At 47.4% G+C, this 24,261-nt stretch overlaps 1 protein-coding gene across 1 annotated transcript in view; it reads left to right on the top strand.

Moving 5' to 3' along the window:
- Positions 1-24,261, top strand: part of ERLEC1 (endoplasmic reticulum lectin 1) — a 57,954-nt gene that overhangs the window by 9,373 nt on the left and 24,320 nt on the right. The window contains exons 3-6 of the mRNA XM_082249456.1: positions 1,336-1,416; positions 2,500-2,577; positions 2,662-2,719; positions 5,316-5,356. Coding sequence (XP_082105582.1) covers positions 1,336-1,416; positions 2,500-2,577; positions 2,662-2,719; positions 5,316-5,356 — 258 coding nt within the window. The remainder of the gene's footprint in view (positions 1-1,335; positions 1,417-2,499; positions 2,578-2,661; positions 2,720-5,315; positions 5,357-24,261) is intronic.

Consider the following 24,261-nt stretch of genomic DNA (forward strand, 5'->3'; position numbering starts at 1 on the left):
GCGCAACACGATTTTGTGGGGCGACCTGTGAAGTGCACCGCGACTTCGGCGCGACTTGCACGGACTTCATATAATTGAAGTCAATACAAGTCGCCTCCAGGTCGCCCCAAAGTAGTACAGGACCCTTTTTCAAAGTCGGAGCGACTTGCGTCGCTCCTATTGGAACGGGTCCTGTACTATTCAATGGCGAGCGACCGACAGCGACTTGTCAGGCGACTTGGTCGCCTGACAAGTCGCGCTAGTGTGAATGGAGTCTTAAAATGCATTTAAATCTGTGTGAGAAAACGAAATCATAAAGTGACAAAGTGCAATAATGAAAGTGCATATGGATCCAATATTAAAAACAATTCTGAATAACTATAAATATACAAAATTCATGTATTATATATAAACTAGTGATCGACCGATATCGGTTTTTCGTTGCCGATACCGATATTTTGGCCATTGCATATCGGTATCGGCCGATATTTTCATACATTTAAAAAATATATATATTTTAATCACTTGACAGGTATTCTTGTGGAGGGATCTGGGGGTCTAATAGACCCCAAACCCCTCCTCTGCACTTAAAAGCATTCAAAACACCAAGTTTGGCTGTTTTGAATGCTGTCATTTTTTTTGAATCTGGCGCCGAGTACCCAGAAGTGATGTCATGACACCACTTCATTGCTTATATCTTTAGGCTACGTTCACATGTGGGCGTAGCGGATCACGGGCAGAATCACCATGATTCTGCCCGCGATCTGGAATCATTGCAAATCGCTGGACGCCTGTGCAATGCCCGTGATTTGCAATGGCACCCCAAATGCTGTGCGATGTTGCCGCGATTTCCGCCTGCCGAATTGCGGTAACATCGCGCAAACAAAATCGCGGGACGCATGACGCCCAAAAAAGGTAGAAGAGCTTCTTTTGTGCGTCATGCGATTCTGTTTGCGCAATGTTACCGCAATTCGGCAGGCGGAAATCGCGGCAACATCGCACAGCGTTTGGGGTGCCAGACTTTTTATATCCACTGTATGTGTAGCATTTCTACAGACATGCTAACATTGTGTGTGTGTCTACAGATTTCAGATAAGGTCTCAGATTTCACTCGGCTCTTCTGGAAGTAATATTCAAATAAGATGTTTATTTCCTGAACATCCACGTCTGTCATGAATTGGATGAAGTGTAACTCTTTCTTGGTCTACTTCTTTAAATGTATTCATTTAAAAATATGAAAATTGTGTACATGACTGTATATATATATATATATATATATATATATATATATATATATATATATATATATATATATATATATTATAATATAATATAATTTTTTTTTTTTTTTTAAAGGAGGAAGAACGGGATTATAAAGGTCCATCACCAGCCGAACTGCTAGAACCTCTCTTCAGACAGACCAGCTGTTCATATCGGGTATGTGTTCTTGAACCTTTCTTCTACTGCAGGGGTTTCAAACTCCATTTCAGCGCGGGCTGTATCAGCATTATGGTTGCCCTCCAAGGGCCGGTTGTATCTGTAAAACTGCATGCCCAGAGCAAGCCCTCCCCACCATTAGTAGTCAAGAGTCCCCTACTCTCCCTTACATCACAGTGCCCCCCCTCTTACCCTGTGCTGCTGCCGGGAAGAACCTGGGGTGAAGCTGGGAAGCAGAAAGTGCAGGGTCTAGAGGAGGACCCAAGGATGGCCTGAGTCTGCTAAATGCTGAGACCGGGGAGGTGGAGACCAGGTGGGGCTGCGGCTGCACAGAGAGGTGTAGAAACTGTGGGAAGAGTCCTGTCAACTACTGAGACGGATGGGAGGTGAGAGGAGAGGTGCGAGGGCCACATCAAATGGCCTGGAGGGCCGGATTCAGCCCTCGGGCCTTGTGTTTGACACATGTGTTTTTACTGCATTTTCCTACAAGATACCTGGGTCATAGGCTTCCATTGCTGACGCTCTTTTAGATTTTTTTTTTTTTCTTAGTAGTCATGCTTGTGTAGTGACTCTAGTCCTTTGTCAGTCACTGACTTGGAACAAGTAGGCAGTTTGTGATATAAATCTACAGAAAAAAAAAAATCTAAAAATGTATGGTCATGGAAACCCTGCAGAGTATAAAGACCTAGAGGCTGTAGTCAAAAAAATAAAATAGTGTATATAAAAAGAGAAAAAAGATGGCGATAGCTATATCTATCTAGAGAGATATTGATATATCTAGACAAGATACTTATATCTAGAGATATAGATAGATATATTTGTATACCGGTATGTATCTATCTACCAATCTATATCTGGATCTCTCGAAATTTATTGTGCATATATTATGCAAAAAATAAAACCTGTATGCAACACACATCCCCCATTCCCCCCCCCCCCCCCCCCCACACCATCCCTCACTATATCCAATTTCCCCCCCCTGAAAAACCCTCATTTGGGTATATGTATTTAAATATATATAAAGCTAGTAAATTTTATGGCCTTGTGGTTCCTTTACCAATATCCAGCCTTTTTGCATTGTAGATCGAGTCATACTGGACGTATGAGGTGTGCCATGGGAAGCACATACGGCAATACCATGAGGAGAAAGAAGCTGGACAGGTGTGTGCATATAAATCTATTCAGCTTGGAGAACTTTCAAAGAAACCTACGCTGTAAATTTTTTTTTTTTTCTCTTAAAAACAGACAAGTATTCAGGAGTATTACCTTGGAAACATGGTGAAGAAGAGCTCACATGAAGCAGGTTTGGCATTTAAAATACTTTGACCTCTGAAAGCCAACTTCAAAACTTTTCAGGTTTAGGTGGGTACCAGTGGGCTGAATCCCCCTTTAGCTTTTTATTTCCCAAAGAAGATTGTGGGATTTGTAAACCCAAAGTGTTGCGATAAATAAAATTCTATCAAGTCAATATATAATAATTCTGTATAAATCTAATGGGGAAAAAGCAGTCTAGAAAGAAATGGTGAAGGATGTATGGTTCCAACAGCCAAAAGAGTGAAGATGAATGTCATCTCCTTCACCTCATCAAAGAGGCCAATCGCCAACACCCTAATATATCCTCTTACCAGAGTTCCTGGACCCCCTAAATGCAGGCGAGTCAACAGGGCTTTTGGGGATTTGCTCCCTCTAGCAGTACTTAAACCAGAAAACACAACCTCAGGGATGATGTATTGGGGTATAAATCCAGGAAGATATCTCCAGCTCCCAATAACATTGTACAGAATAATAAAAAGCACTGAATATGTAAAACACTAAAACGATTTTATTTTTTTGTAAGAAAGTGCTACTCGCACAAGAAAATAATCATTCGCATGTCTCCATAAACAAATCCCGATCAAGCAAGATGGTGTCCACCTCCACTTCTGCGTAACGCTATGACGTGACCAAGCCACTTACTAAATCTGGTAGGGTACAAAATCTGGTGCAGCTGTGAATATAAACCAATCGGCTTCCAGGTTTTATTGTCAAAGCTTAAAGCAGAACTGCACCCAAAAGGGGAAGCTCCACTTGTTTGCAAACCACCCCCCCCCCCCAACTGCCACCATTGGCAATTTTAGGGGGGGAAGGGGTACCTGGTCTTGACAGGTGCCCGCTCCCACTTCCAGTTAGAGGGTAAGATCACTGCAATTTTCAAGTATGTCTGGCTCCTCCTCCCCCAACCCCCCTCGCTGTCTTCTGGGACACACACAGGTTCCAGAAGATGGCGTGACCATTCAGAATGCGCAACGTGACTCAGGTATGCGTAGTAGGGAACTGGCGTGAAGCCCTCGAGCTTCCCTGCCAGTTTCCCTTAGTGAAGATGCCGGCGCCTGAAGCCGATTGAAGAATTGGCTCAGGTGCCGACATCGCTGGATCCCTGGACAGGGAAGTGTCCTTATATTAAAAATCAGCAGCTACAGTATTTGTAGCTGCTGACTTTTCATTTTATTGGGGGGGAAACTGGAGCTCCTCTTTAATTGAACAAGCAGACGTTAGAAACTGATTGGCTACCATGCACAGCTGTGCCAGATTTTGCACTCTCCAGTTTTAGTAAATCAACCCCAAAGTGTCCCAATCTGCTGCCAATAAATGACGAGGACTTGTGCTCTCTTTTGCCTCCCCCCCCCCCCCCCTACAGAAGTAGCACAGCTGGGAGTTTGTGATTCAATTTCCCATTAATAACATTGGACTCTGATATTATTTTTGAGGGTTTACAGCATTCTTTATCTCCCCTCAACTTTCATTCCTTAACCCTGTTTTAGGGTTGCACCGATGCCGAGTATTTTTCACGAGTGCTCCTGAAAATGCGTCGATACCGGCAACATTTGCTGTGCGATTTGAGCCCATACAAAATGAATGGGCTCTAATCACACCACAAAGAATCACATGCAATTTAAACAGGACTGCGGTGCGATTCCTGTTCGAGATGCATGTGGTTTCTCGCACTGCTTTTATGTGAAATCACTGACAAGCCAGGGTTCACACAGTGGAGCGGTGCGGGAAACCACATGTGGTTTGGACAGGAATCGCACCTCAGTCCTATTAAAATCTCATGGGATTCTTTGCAGTGCCATTTGAGTCCATTCATTTTGTATGGGCTCAAATTGCACTGCAAAGTTATCGGTACTCGGTATCAGCGAGTACGTGACTGGAAGTATTGATACCCGCCAATAAAAATCCGGTTGCGGTGCAACCCCACCCCATATATAATGCATAAATGGTGCTGTTTTTGATGCATTTATGTTTCCACACAAGCTAATTTAAAGTGGTTGTAAACCATTCCATATACCCAATGACGTGTCTGGTCTCAGGTGATACACATAGATGAAATAAATGCTGCTACATAAGTTGTACCTGTTTATAGTCTTCTCCTCTCTACATCCATTCAAAGTGCTAAATTATAAAGCTTGTCTGGGAGTTCTGAAAAAAAGGGGGCAGAGAGCTGAAATTACACACTGCAGAGCTCAGTAAGGAGAGCTGATTGGAGGGAATGGACACACCCCCTCCACACAACACACAGGAACAGAGCTGGGGCTGTCAATCAGCTGGAGGTCCCTCCCCGGTCACCATTTTTCCTCTCGGTGTCAGGAAAACTTGTCAGAAGTGATTCATGCTGGTAGCAGAGGAAGGAGGCAGCAGACAGAAATGACACTGAGTGCTCTGAATTGAGACAAGTACACACTATAGAGAGGGATATACTTTGTTCATATTTCATGTCTGAGGTTTACAACCACTTTAACCTATGGTTTCCCATTAAATGGTTGCTACCACTCCCAACCACCATTACTTTTGTTTATAATTCTAAATATTCCATTGAGAATGTTTATTGGCTAATAATGTTTGTTTACTATGTCCTGCAGGGGACCGGCGGCATGAAGGAGGGAAAGCTGAGAGCAATAAAGTGAGTAAAGCAAATATCTAGATATAAAGCGATGATACATTTTACAAAGCATAGCGGCATCTCTTGTATTGTTAGGATGATTTTCTTGGGTTTTATTATAATTAAAGCAAAGCAGAAGACCAAATGCATCCCTTATAAGCGTTTTATTCTTTGAATTGCTCTAGGAATAAGTTAGAATAGATAGGAAGGGGCAGCCATGGCCAATCTGTATGCTTTCACTGATCATAATGATATATTATCTACTTCCTTACCGCACTATAGCTGAAAGATGGCTACAGCATGGCTCTGTTATAAATACAATAAATAGTGTTGCGCAAAAGTAAAAATCTGCCTAGTTGCTATTTCAACGATATTGGTGACCAGAGATGTATAGTAACGAAGTAGAACTACTTAAGTACTGTACTTAAGTACCGAAATGCGGTATCTGTACTTTCCTAGAGTAGAATTTTTTTCTCCTACTTCTACTTTTACTTCACTACATTTTTTCGATGATTTCGATACTTCTACTCAAGTATTTTTTTTTTGTGCTGCATAGTTACTTGTTACTTTTAAAAAAATGACCACTGCCAGAACAGTAGATGGCAGGTTGCATAAAGCTAAAAAAATGTGTATAATGTCATTTGTAAATCAGCGCATACGAAAATAAAGGCTGTGTATAATAAAAGCTGCTATACCAAATCTTTCCAATAAAAAGAAAATATGAAACAAACAAATAAATGGTGCTACAGCGCTTAAAGTGCATCAAGAAACTACTAACAAACACAGGTTAATCATTTAAATAAATCATTTGAAATAATAAAAAATATGATGTTCAAACTTTTGACTTCTTTCTTTAATAACTACATAACACAGTACTTGTACTTCTACTTTCAGTACTTGAGTAGAATTTTTTTTTCAAAACTACTGGTACTTTTTACTTTTAGTACTTAAGTAGCAATTTTTTTGAAAAAACTACTTGCAATACTTAAGTAAAAAAAATGTTGAATACTTTAGTACTTCTACTTAAGTAACTTTTTCTGCGAGCACTTCCACTTCTACTCAAGTCACTTTTTGATCGAGCACTTGTACTTTTACTCAAGTAGAAATTTCGAGTACTTTATACAAGTCTGTTGGTGACCAATCCAGATTGCACTGTGTATGGTGTGCTGTCCAAAGATGTAAAATAAAATAAACCTGTGTGATATAAATTATTTCGTGAAAAGTCAATATTTTGATGGGATTCCAATGCTGAATATGTAAATAAATGTGTAACCCGCTTCAATAATCATACAGTGTTAGCAAATATAAAGTGCTGTGTGCTGATACCTTTGTGTTTAAAAAATCCTTGCAATCAATATTTGCTATGTTCTCTCATGCAAACTGAAACCATTATATATAAAATATTCTAATATATATAAATAGTCCATAAAGTGCTTATAAGTGTTATAATCTGTGAGTCCTTAATATAAAGAAAGTGCCAGGTGCTTGTGGAATAATCAGCTGCAGGTGCTCAATCCACCAAGTCTGTGGACATGTGGGTGTGTTCCCAAACGGTATGCTTGACCGATATATCACCAAACTCCATGCACCCCCTCGTGATTGGGCGCTCACCTTAAGACCAATATAGATATGCCTCTAATCGTATACAATATTAACTCCTCTGGGGCACTTCTCCTCCCTTCCACTGAGATACCGAAAGATCGCTGGTAGTATCCTCCTACATGTAACTCCAACACTCCATAGGGGACGATACCATGTGAAAGAGATAGCTCCAGATAGTGCTTATATCGTTTTATACTTTTTATTAAATGACAAGTGAAAAGTTGTACACTCACATTTCCAGGTGCATGTATGCACGTATGAATCGCTTTAACCGTTCCCGGATGCCTTTCGGAAAAAATAGGGAGCCGCCTCGGCTTGCGACCGTCCTCCTTGGTCTGCCCGCCAGCCTCACCTACGCTGGGTGCAATGCTCCGTCCGTCCTAGCCCCTCCCCTATGCGTGACGACGCAGGGACCTCGTGTCTTCCTTAGGGGGATAACCCGAAAGGCATCCGGGATTTATCAGAATGGCATCCGGGAACGGTTAAAGCGATTCATACGTGCATACATGCACCTGGAAATGTGAGTGTACAACTTTTCACTTGGCATTTAATAAAAAGTATAAAACGATATAAGCACTATCTGGAGCTATCTCTTTCACATGGTATCGTCCCCTATGGAGTGTTGGAGTTACATGTAGGAGGATACTGCCAGCGATCTTTCGGTATCTCAGTGGAAGGGAGGAGAAGTGCCCCAGAGGAGTTAATATTGTATACTATTAGAGGCATATCTATATCGGTCTTAAGGTGAGCGCCCAATCACGAGGGGGTGCATGGAGTTTGGTGATATATCGGTCAAGCATACCGGTTGGGAACACACCCACATGTCCACAGACTTGGTGGATTGAGCACCTGCAGCTGATTATTCCACAAGCACCTGGCACTTTTTCTTTATATTAAGGACTCACAGATTATAACACTTATAAGCACTTTATGGACTATATATATATAGAATCTTTTATACAGGGCTTGACAAATTTGCCTGAAATCTAGGAGCCAGCTAAAAAAGTTAGGAGCCAGTTTTTTTTTTTTTTTAAACTAACAACCAAGCTTTATTTAATAAAACGGATACTAAATTTACAGATAAATACGACTAGAACCCCACTCTCCTCTATAGCACAATTGGATGAAAACAGACTGTCTGTCTCTTTCCATCCGATGCCATCTGATCCGATCCACGGGATGGATAGAAAATAGAACCACCATCCGTCTGCTTTTGGTGGACAGGATCAGATGGCGGCAGATTACTGCTTCATAGAGGAGAATGAAGGGTCCGATCAAGTCTGCCTGAAAAACTGACAGGCGGACCTGATCAGACAGCCCGTGTGAAAGGGGCCTTCGGCTGTGGCATGGCGATGAGGGGGGAAAAAAAAAAGTGTGTATATATATATATATATATATATATATATATATATATATATATATATATATATATATATATATATATATATATAGATATATATATATATATATAGATAGATATATATAGATAGATATATATAGATATATATTTATATATTTTTTTTTTTAATAATTGGAAAAATATTTTTTTTTTTTTTTTTTTTATAATTAAAAAAAAAGAAAAAAATATATATATTTTTTTTTTTTACATTTAAAAAATAAATTAAATAAATAATAATAACCACACTCCCTGTCAAAGGTAATTAACTGGACAGGGAGATGGTAATGAATTGAGAACAAAAAGGCAGTGGAAACAGTCATTACAACAGTCATTACTCCCGGCCTCCACAAGAGGGCGCCAGTTCCCCATTGGAAGCCAGTCATCTCAAGTAGGCCGAAAAGCCGGGGCCTCAATTTTCGGACGACCCGGAAGTCCGTGCACTCCGTGCGCGGAAGTCCGGGCAAAAATGATAGGACACCTTCTGCAGGGCACCCCCAGGCGCCAGGTCGCTAATTCTAGTCGCAAATGCGACCTGGCGCCCGGGGATTGTCGAGCCCTGTTTTATATATATATTGGTTTCAGTTTGCATGAGAGAACATAGCAAATATTGATTGCAAGGATTTTTTAAACACAACGGTATCAGCACACAGCACTTTATATTTGGTAACACTGTATGATTATTGAAGCGGGTTACACATTTATTTACATATTCAGCATTGGAATCACATCAAAACATTGACTTTTCACGAAATAATTTATATCACACAGGTTTATTTTATTTTACATCTTTGGACCGCACACCATACACAGTGCAATCTGGATTGGTCACCAATATCGTTAAAATAGCAACTAGGCAGTTTTTTACTTTTGCGCAACACTATTTATTGTATTTATAGCACAGAGCACTTTCTGAGGAGTGAGGTGTTTGTGGCAGTTGTAAAATCTAGATTAGGGGGGTAGCTCGCAGGATTCCAATCTGATTATGGCTCTGCTGTTCCTCCCGGAACCATGTCCCCCCCCCCCCCCCCCCCATGTGCCCCCGGGGCACACATTCGGCATGCTTTGTGTCCCCTGTGTACTTCGGACACCGCCAATCACAGATTGTGATAAAGGGCCAATCACAGATTGTGATCAAGGGCCAATCACAGCGTCCTTTTACCATGTGATCCGCTGTGTCCAATCACAGCTGATCACAATGTAGACCATCTTGCTGGTTTATCAGCAGTACTTTCCTTACACACTGTGACAGCGTGAGGAAAGCAGAGCCAGTAATCGGCCAGTGTCACAGGAAATGTACACAGATAATCAAGGCACTGATGATCAGTGCACATCAGTGAAGGAGAAAAAAATTACATAACCAAAACAAAAAAGTTATTTTTCAAAAAAATTTCTTTTTTTTTTTTTTTTTTCATGCAGCAAAAAAAAAAAAAAACCCAGTGGTGATTAAATACAGCCAAAAGAAAGCTCTATCTGTCTCAAAATAAATGATAAAAATGTCATATAAGTTCAGTGTTCCATGACCGTGCAATTGTCATTCAAAGTGTGATAGCACTAAAAGATAAAAAAAAAAATGGCCTGGGCAGGAAGGGGGTGAAAGAGTGCCCAGTAAGCGAGTGGTTAAAGTAAATTTGATGTAATATATTTCATGTGCCTTGATTTTCTGGATGTGGGGATTTGCCCAGTATTGGCATTCTGTTGTCGTGCCAAATATTTTCTAGTCCGCTCCACAGTTCTGTAGTGTGCCTGAAGTGGAAGACACTAATTTCATACCCAGCTAGGCATGGCATCTGCATACCAACAGATTGCCATAGTGTAGTGTCACCTATTTATTCATACTGCTTTAGTATGATTTGCAGGATTGGATAGGCTACTTGATGCTTTTGAATTTCCTCTCCAGGCATTTCCCTTATGCTGATGTGTGTGATAATCTATTATGATATACATTGGTATTACCCCACAATACATCTGCTCATCCCATAATCTCTTCATACAAAGGTGGGCCTGTTTAAAGAGGATCTATAATACTTTTAAAGTATGCCTTTTTTTTTAGTTTTGGACGGAGTGGATAGGGATTAAAACACCTGTCAGTTTTTATAGCTGTGTGTATTCCCATTATGGAGGTTCACCCTCTCTGTGTGTCCGATTTACCATCATCATTGAAAGTGAAAGTAAAAGAAAATCCTAAATTTTGGGTTGTCCCCAGAAAAGTAATAGAGGGGGAATCTTCCAATGGGGACACTAGTTCTGGTGAAAAAATAATAGTGTAGCACTAATGTCTTATACAGTCTCTATTAAGTCCACATCACACCAAAAGAAACATTATAGTCATGATCATTTCAAAGGAAGAAATCCCAAAGAGATGGTGCTCAATTCAAAAGTAGAAACCACCTATCTCCTTTCAAACGAAACCAATGTACAGGAAAGCCGCCACCATGAGGGATTAAATGGCCTCTTACCAGAAGTCTATGATCCTTGTTACAGGGATCATAGACAGCAGGGATCAAACCAATATGGACATCAAGAAAAAATCTTTCAGCTTCCCACTCAAGCTGAATTCCTGGCGTCCCTCTCACAGACCTTCAGGATATGTGGAAGACAACCAAACACTCCTCATGGTGTAGTACGATCAAACAAGTTTATTTAACATAAATGGCAAACTCACATTACGCCAAAAGATACAGAGTGAGTCATGTGCCTTATCCCAATTCGCCGGCGTGTAGAGTGGTTTCTAACCGAAAAGATGGCCGCCGCGTCCCCCGTCCCTAATTCCGTGTCGTGCCGCAGGCTCCTCACTAGTTCTGGTGACTTGAGTACCCAGGGGCCCTGTTAATTTGCAGGAATTTCCTCTCGCGTCCTGTTTGGCCATGGGATAGGAAGTGAAGGGGAATCTCCACAATGGGATATAGATGGGGAAAATAATTGTGTCTATAGTTCTATTTAAAGCTCCACTTGGTCATCCTCAGTCATTGGAAGCCGGCTGCCTCTTCCGAGTTCAGGCAGCCGGCACCTGATGATGACCACAGCTCTGCCCACCGGTCATTGCTATTCCCTGCTCCTACAGCCTCCTGGGATAGGTGATGTGGAACCCCAGGAGGCTGAGGCAGCAGGGACACATCATTCTCACCTGGGTGAGAATATCGGCTGGTGGGCAAGACCAATTCTAAGGTGTTAATAAAAAAAAAAAAAAAAAGTGTGCCAATTTATTGTGACAGGCAGTTGCCCTGCACAGAGCTTCAGATGATCTGGGGGATGAAGATCTGCTTCAAGGCACCATCATGACACTTCTACACCTCAGGCACTGGGTTTTGCCCATTCCAGCCAAACTTGGAAAATTTCCAGGAGACAGCAGCTGCACAAGTTCTGACCCAGTGTGAGTCCAGGTTTACACTGAGGCTCTTTTGAAATCAAACTCGCAGGCATTTCTGTTTGACTACGGGGGTGATTTCATAGACTTCTGTGCAGGCTCCTGCACAGATGTCTATGGAAATCCCCCCCCCCCCCCCCCCCAAATCACCAAAAGTAATACAGAAACTACTTTTGGGAATTAGTGCGGTGCCGCACTGATTTGGACGGTGCCATTGCCGGCAATTGGCTCAGATTTGACATTGGACCAATGTGAACGTGGGCTAAAGCTAGCCATACACATGCAGATTTCGCTCATTCATCCTTCAGACTGAACAAGGGAAATTTATAGCTATAGCTCTGTTCCAGCCTATACAGGGTATTGCGGACGCTGTACTCCCGGGGATCCTCTAGCGGCTGTGGTGTAGAGCGCTTCTCACAGTCTCTGGGAGTTTTGGCTGAGAACAGATACGGCTTTCTATTGGTGCTCTTGTCTTGCAATCTACAAATAGAAAAGCCTGGAGGGTAGTAAAGCCACCCCAAGAGTAATATTGGTGAGACCCGATTTAGACGCCCGGAGGCCTGATATCCACAACACCAGATACAAGCTTGGTTGACCCCCAGACTGAAAAGCTGAGGGTCCAATCTCTCTGGTGATTGGGGATATGAGAGGAGAGTGTGACACCCTTCACAGCATGTTTACATGAAGCCCTTCTGCACCTTATTAATGGAGTTTGGAGCACCGAGCACTTTATATGAAAGACTTTGTATGTTTTTTTTTTTTTATATTTATTTTTTTAACACATTGTTATGATTAAATATTTTCATTTGCAAGCGCTGTATAATTGTATTTTTCGAGGTGTATCTAGCACTGAGTGGACAGCAGCACATATTTTGGAATCACACATACATAGCAGGAGTATCTATATGCTTTAACCACTTCTGGACCGCCCACCGCAGTTTTACACCGGTACTTTGACGTTAAATACCGGTGTTATGGCAGAAGATAGCTGCCATAACCCCGGTATTTTCTTACAGGGCAGGCAGTCCTCTTTCACATAAAAGTGGTTCTCGTGGCAGATTCACCGCGGGATCACTTTTATGGGCGGAGGGAGAGGTTGACCCCCCCCACCCGCTGCTTCCTGGTTGTTTTCCCCGCTTACCGGATTACCGGAGCTGTCAATAGCGGGGAAAACCATCCGGTACGTCCATGTCCCAGGCTAGAAGTTGAGTGAGGGCAAGATGACATATGACGTCACTTCCTCCCAACAACCTTAATGGGCCCATTTTTTTTTTTTTTTTTTTTTCATGCTGAAAAAGGATGACTTTTTTTTGGGGGGGGGGGGGGTTTGCTTTTAAGTATAGATATGAGATGTGAGGTCTTTTTGACCGCCAGATCTCACATTAAAGAGGACCCGTCATGCTTATTTCTATTACAAGAGATGTTTACATTCCTTGTAATAGGAATAAAAGTGATCAAAAATTTTTTTTCTCTTGCGTCCTCCGATAGTCGCCGCCTCCTCTAAGTCATCACTGTTGGGTGTCTTCCTATCTGTAGGAATAGCTAGGCATATAGACTTAGTCCAAAGACAAAAGGCATTAGCATATACACACCCATGGGGGCTGTCCCATCCGGTCAATACCCCCCCTGCATCACCACTCCCAACTCAGTTTTAATCTGCCTAGCGTCAGGCTACCTTGTGCTGGGGCTTCAGTCTCAGCCTTCCTAATCTTTTATTTGATTTTCTTTGAAAATGTCAGTTTTCTCTCTTACTTTATTAGCTGTTTATTTTATCAGCTCTAGTGTTAGTCTTCTCTTCGGATGAAGATGGATCATGCGGTGCTGGGATTCGGACTGACCGCCCTGGTTCTCCAGGGCACAGAGGGTCAGATGGACCCCCAGCCCGCCATCGAGCGTTCAGCTATGGTTCGCCCTGGCATTATGAACGACCCATCCCTGTTCGCTGCAGGGATGCAGCCGTGAGGTGGCTACCTCACAGGACTAGTCTGCGGTGCTGCAGCATCATGTCCCTGGCTCACGGCACTCCCTGTCAGATGAGGACAGAGGTTTTCCGTGCATGGAGGCTCCCCACGCCATCTGGTACAGGTAAGTACGTTTCTGTGTGGGGCCTCTGTTTGGGGCGACAGTCTGTGTTGCTGTATGTTTCCCCGTGTCTGTGCCTGTGTGACTCCCTGTGCGATCCCTGCGGGGTTCGCTTGTGCACTTCTGTATGTTGCCTTGGGGGTCCCTATCCCTGTGTCACCTTAGGTGCATGTTGGGGGTTCAGACATTTGTACGGCGACCGCAGCGCTGCATTTTCGCGCGGTCCGCCATCTTTACTGTGGACACACATGTATAGCTCCTCTGGGGCGATCATGCATGTCATTTTGGCGCCATCCGCCGCCATTTTGTGGGCGGTGGAACGATCGGTCCGGCCGCATGTCGGCGGCCATTTTGGCGTAGCCTCCAATGCATCCCTATGGGGCAGCCTTTTTCCTGGGGTCTGGCTTATAGTCCAGCCCTCTCCAGCAGCACTTCCTTTTTCCATCAGCAGCAAGGACACTGGCAGCAACGCTCTGCGGGCTCTGCAGGTTATTCCTCTCAATTTCCCTCTGTATATTGCTTCTGGCTCAGTTTCTTTTCTCCTTTGGGGGTCTTTCATAGCTGTGACAGTAGCGGTGGGCTGCGCACGCCGCAGCGCTTTTTTAAGGGGACAGTACACTTTTTTGCACTGTAGTTTGTTTGGGTAACTTGAGCCATGGATTCTCAGGAAAGCAAGTTTCCTCCAGCTTTGGTGGGGGGCCCCAGTTCTCCTGTGGCCCCGCTGCGACCTGATCTGGCTGCTGTAGTTGCGACTTTGGTGGCAAATATGGAAATGCTAATGTCTGAACGGGCTGCGAGAAAGAGGCCCAGGTTGTCTCTCTCTTCTGATTCAGATGGGGATATGGCTGCTGCGAGCGTGCCCTTTTCAGGGTCCCGCTCATCTTTAGACCCCCCGGGGTCTGAAGGGGAGGCTGACATGGAGGGTGTTGACACATCCTCCCCAGGGTCACCTGAAGAACGGGCGACCATGGATGAGTTAATTGTTTCTGTTCAAGAAACCTTACATTTAGAGGATGAGCCCTGTCCTCCGGGCGTTGTGTCCTCGTTTGGGACGCACAGGACCCGCAAGTCTGCGCAGGTTTTTCCCTGCCCAGCTGAATTTCATTACACGGTTAATGAAATGTGGCGCATGTTGAAACGTCCATTCCTGGTACCTAGTTGGTTCAAATTGCTTTTTCTCTTACGTCCTCCGACAGTCGCCGCCATCTTCATATTCGTCACAATGGGTATTAGACTTTGCTCCGAAGGAGTAGCTAGGCAACAGAATATGTTAATATAAAAGCTTTTAACATATCCCACCCCCAGGGGGTGGTCCCCTCAGTCAATACCCTCCTACTTCCTGTATCCATACTTCAGTTTCAAGTCTAGCTTGTCAGGAGTAGCTGGATGTCTCTGTGCTGGGGCATTTTGTCTCAGCCTTTCTTTTCTCTTTTAATTTTCTTTGAGTTTTTTCTCTTGCTTTACTTAGCTGTTACTTTTGTCAGCATTAGTTAGTTCTTCTGATGAAGAGGATTCGTGCGGGCTGGGTCTCGGGCTGATTCCCCTGGTCGCAGTCAGTGGCTTCCCAGCCTGCCTTCGAGCGTTCAGTCGGGTACCACTCCTGACATTCTGAACGACCCATCCCTGTTTGGTGCAGGGATGCTATGGTGAGGTGGCTACCTCACTGGACGCTGTGCGGTTTCTTAACCCCAGTTCTTCTGCGTCCTGGCTGCGACTCTCCCTGTCACGTGTGCAGTGGCTTGTTCGCCTGTACGGGTTCCCCACGTCATTTATGAGGTAAGTGTATCTGTGTGGGGACCTGTCTGTGTGGGGGGTGTCAGTCTGGGACTGTGTAACCCTGCCTCTGGTCACACTGTTGGTCTCCCTGTCTGCTGGCTGCATTCTGTGGGCTGAAAGGAGGGGGGGTTATGCTGCACTGTCATGTGTCAGTTTGTGTGATTTTACTGTGTGCCAGACTGTGTGCGGAGGGACATGATTGTATCATGTTTGTGCACTTTGCGGCGTCCGCTGAGGCGGTCCGCCATTATTTTACATTGCCTTGCATTACTGCATGGAGGAGCGGTGTTTCGGCGCCAAATGCCGCCATTTTGGCGGCGATCGCTCCGGCCGCATGGTTAAGCTGTGGGCGGCCATTTTCTTGTAGCCTTCCATAGGCTTTCATAGAGCGCCCTGCATGTCAGCACTTCCTTTCTCCGGAGCGCACCGATCGAGGCAGAAGCAGCAGCGGTCTCTCCAGGTTTTTACCTCCCTATCCCTGTGTCCTTGCCTGAGTTGTACTTTCTCCCTGTGGGGGTCGAACTTGTGTGGTGTGTGTGTGTGCGGTGGGCTGCGCTCGCCGCGCTTTTTAAAGGGGCAGTTAACCCTTTATTTTTCCACATACTTTGGGGCATGGATTCTCAGGAAAGCAAATTCCCTGCCACATTGGTGGGAAGCCAGGGGACTGCTGTTTCCTCCCAAGGGGGAGATTTGGCTGCGGTTGTGGCTAACCTTGCTGCTCAGGTGCAAATGCTGGTGGCTGCTCAATCCACTAAAAGTCCCAGAGTTTCAATTTCCTCTGATTCAGAGGGTGATGGTGATGGGGCTGCTGTGGCTGGGGTCTCCTTGTCGGGGTCCCGTTCCTCCCTGGATCTTGTAGGGTCCGAGGTGGAGGCTGAGGTTGAAGGGGTTGATAATTCTTCCCCGGGCTCGTCTGAAGAGCTTGCACTCATGGACGAATTGGTTGCTTCTATCAAGCAAACGCTGCGATTGCAGGATGAGCCATGTCCCCCTGCTGCCTTGGCGGCTTATGGGACGAAGAGAAGACGCAAAACTTCACAGGTTTTTCCCTGCACTGATGATTTTCAGCGTGCTGTTAAGGAACAATGGAGTAATATACGCAAGCCTTTTGCTGTACCAAGTAGGTTCAAATTGCGTTATCCTTTCACGCCCGCTACTGACAAGCATTGGTGTGTACCGCCTCCTGTGGATCACACGATAGCGGTTTTGAATAAATCCACTGCGATTCCTGCTGAGGATACCCCGGTGTTCTGGGATGCCACGGACAAGAGGCTGGAGTCTCTTGCTCGTAGTACCTACTCTATTATGGGTTCTATGCTGAAACCTCTGTTTGCTTCACTTATGGCAGCCCAGGCTGTCGCGAGTTGGACGCAGGTGCTTAGACGCGTTTTGGTGGCTGATTCTGCCCCTCAGGCGACATTGGATATGGTGGATCAAATCCATCAGGGTGTCATGTATTTGTGTGATGCGGACTTGGATATGGTTCCGTTGGCAGCACGTGTACACGGTGTGGCGGTGTTGTCTCGCCGCTTGGTTTGGTTGAAGTGCTGGTCGGTGGACCAATCTTTGCGCAAGACCTTAGCCAATCTGCCCTATGAAGGTTCCCGCCTTTTTGGCGAATCCTTGGATACACTGATAAAGGGGATCACGGGGGGTAAGAGCACGCTCTTGCCCCAATCCCACAAGGCTAAGGCGGCTCCTGGTAAGAAGCATGCTTCCTTTCGACCCTCTCAGGGGTCCTTTCGTGCCTTTCGGTCGCACTATAAGGGCAAGCCATTCAAAGGTCAGGGCTCCCAAAAGAAGCCGTGGACAGGAAAGCAGAAATCCGGCCAGTCCGGATCCGCTGCCCACAACAGTGCGGCCTGAAGGGGCGCCCTCACCCGGTTCTGGGGTGGGGGGACGCTTGCTCGATTTTCCGCTTCCATGGCTGGCCCGTGTTCGGGACAGGTGGGTTCAGGAAATCGTTCGATCTGGCTACAAGATCGAGTTTCTCTCTCGGCCGGAGAGCAGATTCTTTCCCTCAAATCTTCAACTGTCTCCGGAGCGTTTGCGGGATCTGCACCTAGCGGTGCCGGACCTGAGGGCTCAGGGAGTGGTGGTTCCGGTTCCTCATCGGGACAGATTTCGGGGGTTCTATTCCAATCTGTTCACCGTGCCCAGGAAGGAGGGCAAGGTTCGTCCGATCCTGGACTTGAAGGCTCTGAACCGCTTTGTGCGGGTTCGCAAGTTCCGCATGGAATCCCTGCGGTCGGTGGTGGCTGCCCTGGTTCCAGGAGAATTCATGGCCTCCATCGATTTGAAGGATGCGTACCTTCACATCCCCATTTTCGAGGTACCTTTGATTCGCCATTGCGGAGGATCACTACCAGTTCGTGGCGTTACCTTTTGGTCTCGATTCGGCTCCGCGGGTGTTTACCAAGGTGCTTGCACCGGTTCTGGCCTTATTGAGAGCCCAGGGCATCTCTGTCCTGGGGTATCTGGACGATATTCTGGTTCGGTCCGCGACCAGGCAGGGTCTGGAGAAGGACCTGTCCGTCACGTTGCAAACTCTACAGGAGTTTGGTTGGACGATAAATTTTCCGAAATCGACGCTGGGTCCGTCGGTTCGACTTCCCTACCTGGGAATGATCCTGGACTCAGTCCAGGCGAAGGTCTTCTTGCCGGACGACAAGCTCGGGACTCTTCAGGAGGAAGTCAGGTCCCTCAGGGACGTTCCGTGCTCGTCACTCCGGACGTGCATGAGATGTCTGGGGTTGATGGTCTCGGCTTTCGAGGCGATTCCATTCGCCCAGTTTCACACGCGGGGTCTCCAAGCGGAGATCCTGTCCAGGTGGGACGGGCGACCACAATCTCTGGATCTTCAGATTTCATTGAGCCATCGCACCAGAAGGGATCTTCTGTGGTGGCTCCAGTCCCCTACGGTGTCGGGGGGCAAGTCTTTTCGTCGTCTTTCTTGGACGGTGATCACCACGGATGCCAGCCTGTCGGGCTGGGGTGGTGTTCTGGGCGTTCTGTCCGCCCAGGGGACTTGCTCGGAGGAGGAATCCTCCCTTCCGATCAACATTCTGGAATTGTGGGCGATAAATCTCTGCCTTCAACGTTGGACGGACAGACTACAGGGCTGTCCGGTTCGGGTGCAGACGGACAATGCCACGTCGGTGGCTTACATCAACCACCAAGGGGGCACCAGGAGTGCCCGTGCGGCTCGGGAAGTAGCCGACATTCTGTCTTGGGCCGAGACTCACGTCCCGGCGATATCGGCAGTTCACATTCCTGGGGTGGAGAACTGGCAGGCGGATTATCTGAGCCGCCAGACCCTGGACCAGGGGGAATGGTCTCTCCACCCGGATGTCTTTCAGAAGTTGTGCGCGAAGTGGGGTCTTCCAGATGTGGACCTGTTCGCGTCTCGTCTGAACAACAAGGTGAAAAGGTTCGTGGCAAGGTCTCGCGATCCTCGGGCAGACGCGTCAGACGCGTTGGTAGCTCCGTGGCATCAGTACCGACTGATGTATGCGTTTCCACCGATTCAATTGCTGTCCAGGTTCCTTCGCAGGTTGCACTCGGAACGCAACACGGTGATTCTAGTGGCGCCGGACTGGCCTCGCCGGTCCTGGTACGCGGACCTCGTGAATCTGGCGGTCGACGCCCCGTGGCGTCTGCCTCTTCGAGATGATCTCCTGTCTCAAGGGCCGATATTCCATCTTGCTTTACAGTCGCTGTCTTTGACGGCCTGGCTGTTGAGACCGAGGTCCTGAAGGATAGGGGTCTCTGCCCGGAGGTCATTCACACTTTGATCAACACGAGGAAATCTTCCTCGGGGAAGGTCTATTACCGTACTTGGAAGGCCTATTTTGCCTGGTGTGAGTCCAGGGGGTTTTCACCTCGCACATACTCGGTGTCTAGGGTGTTGTCCTTCCTTCAAACGGGTGTCGACCAGCGTTTGGCGCTGGCTACGGTCAAGGGTCAGGTGTCTGCGCTGGCCGTTCTTTTTCAACGTCCTGTGGCGTCTAACTCCTTGGTTAGTACTTTTATGCAAGGGGTGCGACATCTGGTCCCTCCTAGGAGGGAACCTCTGCCTCCTTGGGACTTGAATCTTGTTCTGTCCGTGCTACAACATGCTCCCTTTGAACAGATCAGGAAGATCTCGTTGTCCATGTTGTCCAAAAAAGTCGCCTTTTTGGTGGCGATCACTTCGGCTCGCAGGGTTTCGGAGCTGGCAGCTTTGTCCTGCAAGTCTCCGTATCTGGTCATCCATCTAGATAAGGTGTTCTTGAGACCTAACCCTTCTTTTCTTCCGAAAAGAGTTTCGGATTTTCACCTCAATGAGGATATTGTCCTGCCTTCGCTCTGCGTGAAGCCCAAACATCCGAAGGAGGTGGAGCTGCATTCCTTGGATGTTGTTCGGGCGATTAGGGTTTACCTGAAATCGGCTGAATCTTTCCGCAAGTCTGATTCCTTGTTTGTCCTTCCTGAGGGACCTCGGAAGGGCATGGCGGCGTCGGCTTCTACCATCGCCAAATGGATCAGACAGACTGTTGAACAGGCCTATGCTTTGAAGGGGAAAGTTCCCCCTGTGCCTGTGAAGGCGCACTCTACCAGATCTCTGAGTACGTCTTGGGCCTGTCGTCATGGGGCTTCTGTGGCCCAGGTGTGTAAGGCCGCGACTTGGTCGACCGTGCACACCTTCACAAAATTCTACAGAGTGGATGTTCAGGCATCGGCAGATGCTTCCTTTGGCCGCAAGGTTCTTAGTGCGGCGGTTCCTTAGAGCCCCTTGTATTGGGCTCCTTGGCTGTTTGGGATATATGTTTTTATCCCTAGGTTATTTGTTTTCCTGGGTTATTGCTTCTGTTGAGCAAGTTTTTCTCATGTTGCCCAGCTGGTTTCCTTCCTTTGGTAAGGTTCCTTTCTTTGATGTGGAGACTGCGTTGCCTTAGGCATGGCTGTGTTTCCCACCCCTCATGTTTGCACTGCTTTGGGACTTCCCCATTGTGACGAATATGAAGATGGCGGCGACTGTCGGCGGACGAAAGAGAAAACGGAATTTTTGTAAAATCTTGCCTGTAAAATTCCTTTCTCTGAGTCCTCCGACAGTCGCCGTCCCCGCCCCTCTTTTGGGGTTGGTTGTATACTCTACTGCTATTCCACTGAAACTGAAGTATGGATACAGGAAGTAGGAGGGTATTGACTGAGGGGACCACCCCCTGGGGGTGGGATATGTTAAAAGCTTTTATATTAACATATTCTGTTGCCTAGCTACTCCTTCGGAGCAAAGTCTAATACCCATTGTGACAAATATGAAGATGGCGGCGACTGTCGGAGGACTCAGAGAAAGGAATTTTACAGGTAAGATTTTACAAAAATTCCGTTATCCTTTTGCGCCGGCTACGGAATCACGATGGTGTGTGCCTCCACAGGTAGACCACACTGTGGCCGTGTTGAACAAGGCTACCTTGGTTCCTACTGAAGATACCCCGGTTTTCCCGGGATCCCACGGACCGGCGGTTGGAGTCTCTAGCCCACCATTCTTATACGGTGGCGGGTTCGTTGCTCAAACCCGTTTTCGCGTCCGTTCTGGTGGCTCAGGTGGTGGCTGATTGGACTAAGGTGCTTAGAAGCAATCTAGTGTCTGATGACGTACCGCCTGCCCGACTGGAAATGTTGGATCAGATCCACCAAGGAGTCATGTATTTGTGTGATGCAGCCTTAAATGAGGCTCCCTTGGTGGCTTGCCTCTCTAGTGTCGCGGTACTTAACCGGAGACTGATATGGCTGAAGAGCTGGTCGGCCGACCAGTCCTCACGGAAAACAGTTGCTGATTTTCCCTATGCTGGCTCTCGCCTTTTTGGCGAGGCGTTGGATACCCTGGTGAAGGGCGTCACGGGGGGCAAGAGCACTATGCTGCCCCAGAACCCGAAGAACAAGTCTTTCCGAGGCAAGTGGAGTTCTGCGCCTAAATCCAATCAGGGGTCCTTTCGTTCCTTTCGGAAACCAATCCAAGGGCAAGCCCTTCAAGGCCCAGGGCAACCAGAAGAAACCCTAGGCGGGTAAGCAGAAGTCCGGCAATGCCGGCTCGGCGGGACATTCCACCTCTGCCTGAAGGGGCGCCCTCACCCATTTCAGGGGTGGGGGGACGTTTGCGCGGTTTCCTCCAACCTTGGCTGCTCCGGATATTGGACAAGTGGGTCCAGGAAATCGTTCGATCAGGTTACAAGATCGAATTCCTTTCCCGGCCGGCGGACAGATTCTTTCCCTCCAATCTCCATCTGCTTCCGGGGCGTCTGCAGGACTTGCATCAAGCGGTGCAGGACCTGCTTGCTCAGGGAGTGATTGTCCCGGTGCCTCATCGGGACAGGTTTCGGGGGTTTTATTCGAATCTGTTCACTGTGCCCAGGAAGGAGGGCAAAGTGCGTCCTATTCTGGACCTGAAAGCGCTGAAGCGATTCGTGCATGTTCGGAAGTTTCGAATGGAGTCTCTCCGTTCGGTTGTGGACTCCTTGAGTCCAGGAGAATTCCTGGCTTCGATAGATCTGAAGGATGCGTACCTGCACATCCCCATTTTCGAGGGTCATCAGAGGTACCTTCGGTTTGCTATCGCAGAGGACCACTACCAGTTTGTGGCGTTACCTTTCGGTCTCGCTTCGGCTCCAAGGGTGTTTACCAAAGTGTTGGCACTGGTCCTGGGCCTGCTGCGGGCCCAGGGCATTGCGGTCCTGGGGTATCTGGACGATCTGCTTCTGAGATCGCGTGCCAGCCAGGACCTTGTGCGCGATCTGTCCATCACGGTGCAGACGCTCCAGGAGTTCGTATGGACCATCAACGTTCAAAAATCAGCGTTGTCCCCGTCGCTTCGCCTTCCCTATCTGGGAATGGTTCTGGACTCCGCTCAGGCAAAAGTGTTCTTGCCGGAGGACAAGCTCCGGACTTTATGGGACGAACTCGGGTCCATCAGGGACAATCCGTCCTCGTCACTCAGGACCTGCATGCGGGGCCTGGGGTTGATGGTGTCGGCCTTCGAGGCGATACCTTTTGCCCAGTTCCACACGCGGGCTCTCCAGGCGGAGATCCTGGCCAGGTGGGACAGACTTCCTCAGTCCTTGGATCTGGATGTCTCCCTGAGTCGCCAGACCAGATTGGCTCTTCTATGGTGGATCCAGTCCCCGTCGGTGGCGGAAGGCAAGTCCTTCCATCCGTTGGTGTGGACAGTGGTTTCCACGGACGCCAGCCTGTCGGGCTGGGGTGGAGTCCTGGGCAACCGGTCTGTTGGCGGACCCCTCGGATGCGTTGGTGGCCCCTTGGCATCAGTATCGTCTTATGTATGCCTTTCCTCCGAGTTACTATCCCGGTTCCTTCGCAGGTTGGTCTCGGAACCGCACATGGTAATTCTGGTGGCGCCTCGCCGGTCCTGGTACGCCAACGTTGTTTACCTGGCAGTGGCGCCTCTGTGGCGCCTGCCTCTGCGGGAAGATCTCCTGTCTCAAGGTCCGATCTTCCATCCTGCTTTACAGTCGCTGGCTTTAATGGCCTGGCTGTTGAGACCCAGGTCTTGAAGGACAAGGGTCTATCCCCTGAGGTTATTCCTACCCTAATCAAGGCTAGGAAATCCTCCTCTGGTAAGATCTATTACCGTACCTGGAAAGCCTATTTCACCTGGTGTGAGTCCAGGGGGTTCTCCCCTCGCTCTTACTCGGTGTCGAGAATCTTGGCTTTCCTCCAGTCTGGAGTGGATCAGCGCCTGGCGCTGGCCACGATAAAGGGCCAGGTGTCTGCACTGGCTGTCCTTTTTCCAACGCCCTGTGGCGTCTCATTCCTTGGTGCGCACCTTCATTCCCAGGAAGGAGCCCTTACCTCCATGGGACTTGAACTTGGTTTTGTCCGCGTTGCAACGTGCTCCCTTTGAAAACATCAGGGAGATATCGTTGCCTCTGCTGTCCAAAAAGGTTGCTTTTCTGGTGGCGATCACTTCGGCTCGCAGTGTCGGAGCTGGCGGCGTTGTCTTGCCGCTCCCCTTACTTGATAATTCACAAGGATAAGGTGGTTTTGCGACCACCCCCATCCTTCCTTCCCAAGGTGATCTCTGAATTTCACCTTAATGAGGACATTGTCCTGCCTTCGCTTTGTACGAAGCCTAAGCATCCAAAGGAGATTGCTTGGCATTCCTTGGATGTTGTCAGGGCGATCAGGGTTTACCTGTCTATGGAATCCTTTCGGAAGACGGATTCCCTCTTTGTCCTTCCTGAGGGATCTCGGAAGGGCATGGCTGCGTCCGCAGCAACTATTGCCAAATGGATCAGACAGACCATTGAGCATGCTTAAGCTTTGAAGGGACGTGTTCCACCCTTCCCTGTTAATGCGCACTCTACCAGGTCTTTGAGTACTTCCTGGGCCTGTTGGCATCGGGCCTCGGTGGCCCAGGTGTGCAAGGCTGCGACTTGGTCGTCGGTGCACACTTCACGTTCTGGCATCAGCTGATGCTTCTTTTGGCCGTATAGTTCTCAGTGCGGCTGTGCCATGATGGACCCTTGAATTTTTTTCTCTGGGTCCCTGGCTGTTGGCATTTGCTTTCCTGGGCTGTTGCTCCTGTTGAGCATTGTTTTTTCTGTTGCCCAGTTGGTTCTCTTACGGTGCATGTAAGATTCCTTTCTCTGATGTGGGTACTGCGTTGCCTTTTCTACGGTTGCGTCTCCCACCCCTCATGTCTAT

The sequence above is a fragment of the Pelophylax lessonae genome (genome assembly GCF_965119305.1).
Source record: "Pelophylax lessonae genome assembly, chromosome: 3".
Taxonomy (NCBI): Eukaryota; Metazoa; Chordata; class Amphibia; order Anura; family Ranidae; genus Pelophylax; species Pelophylax lessonae.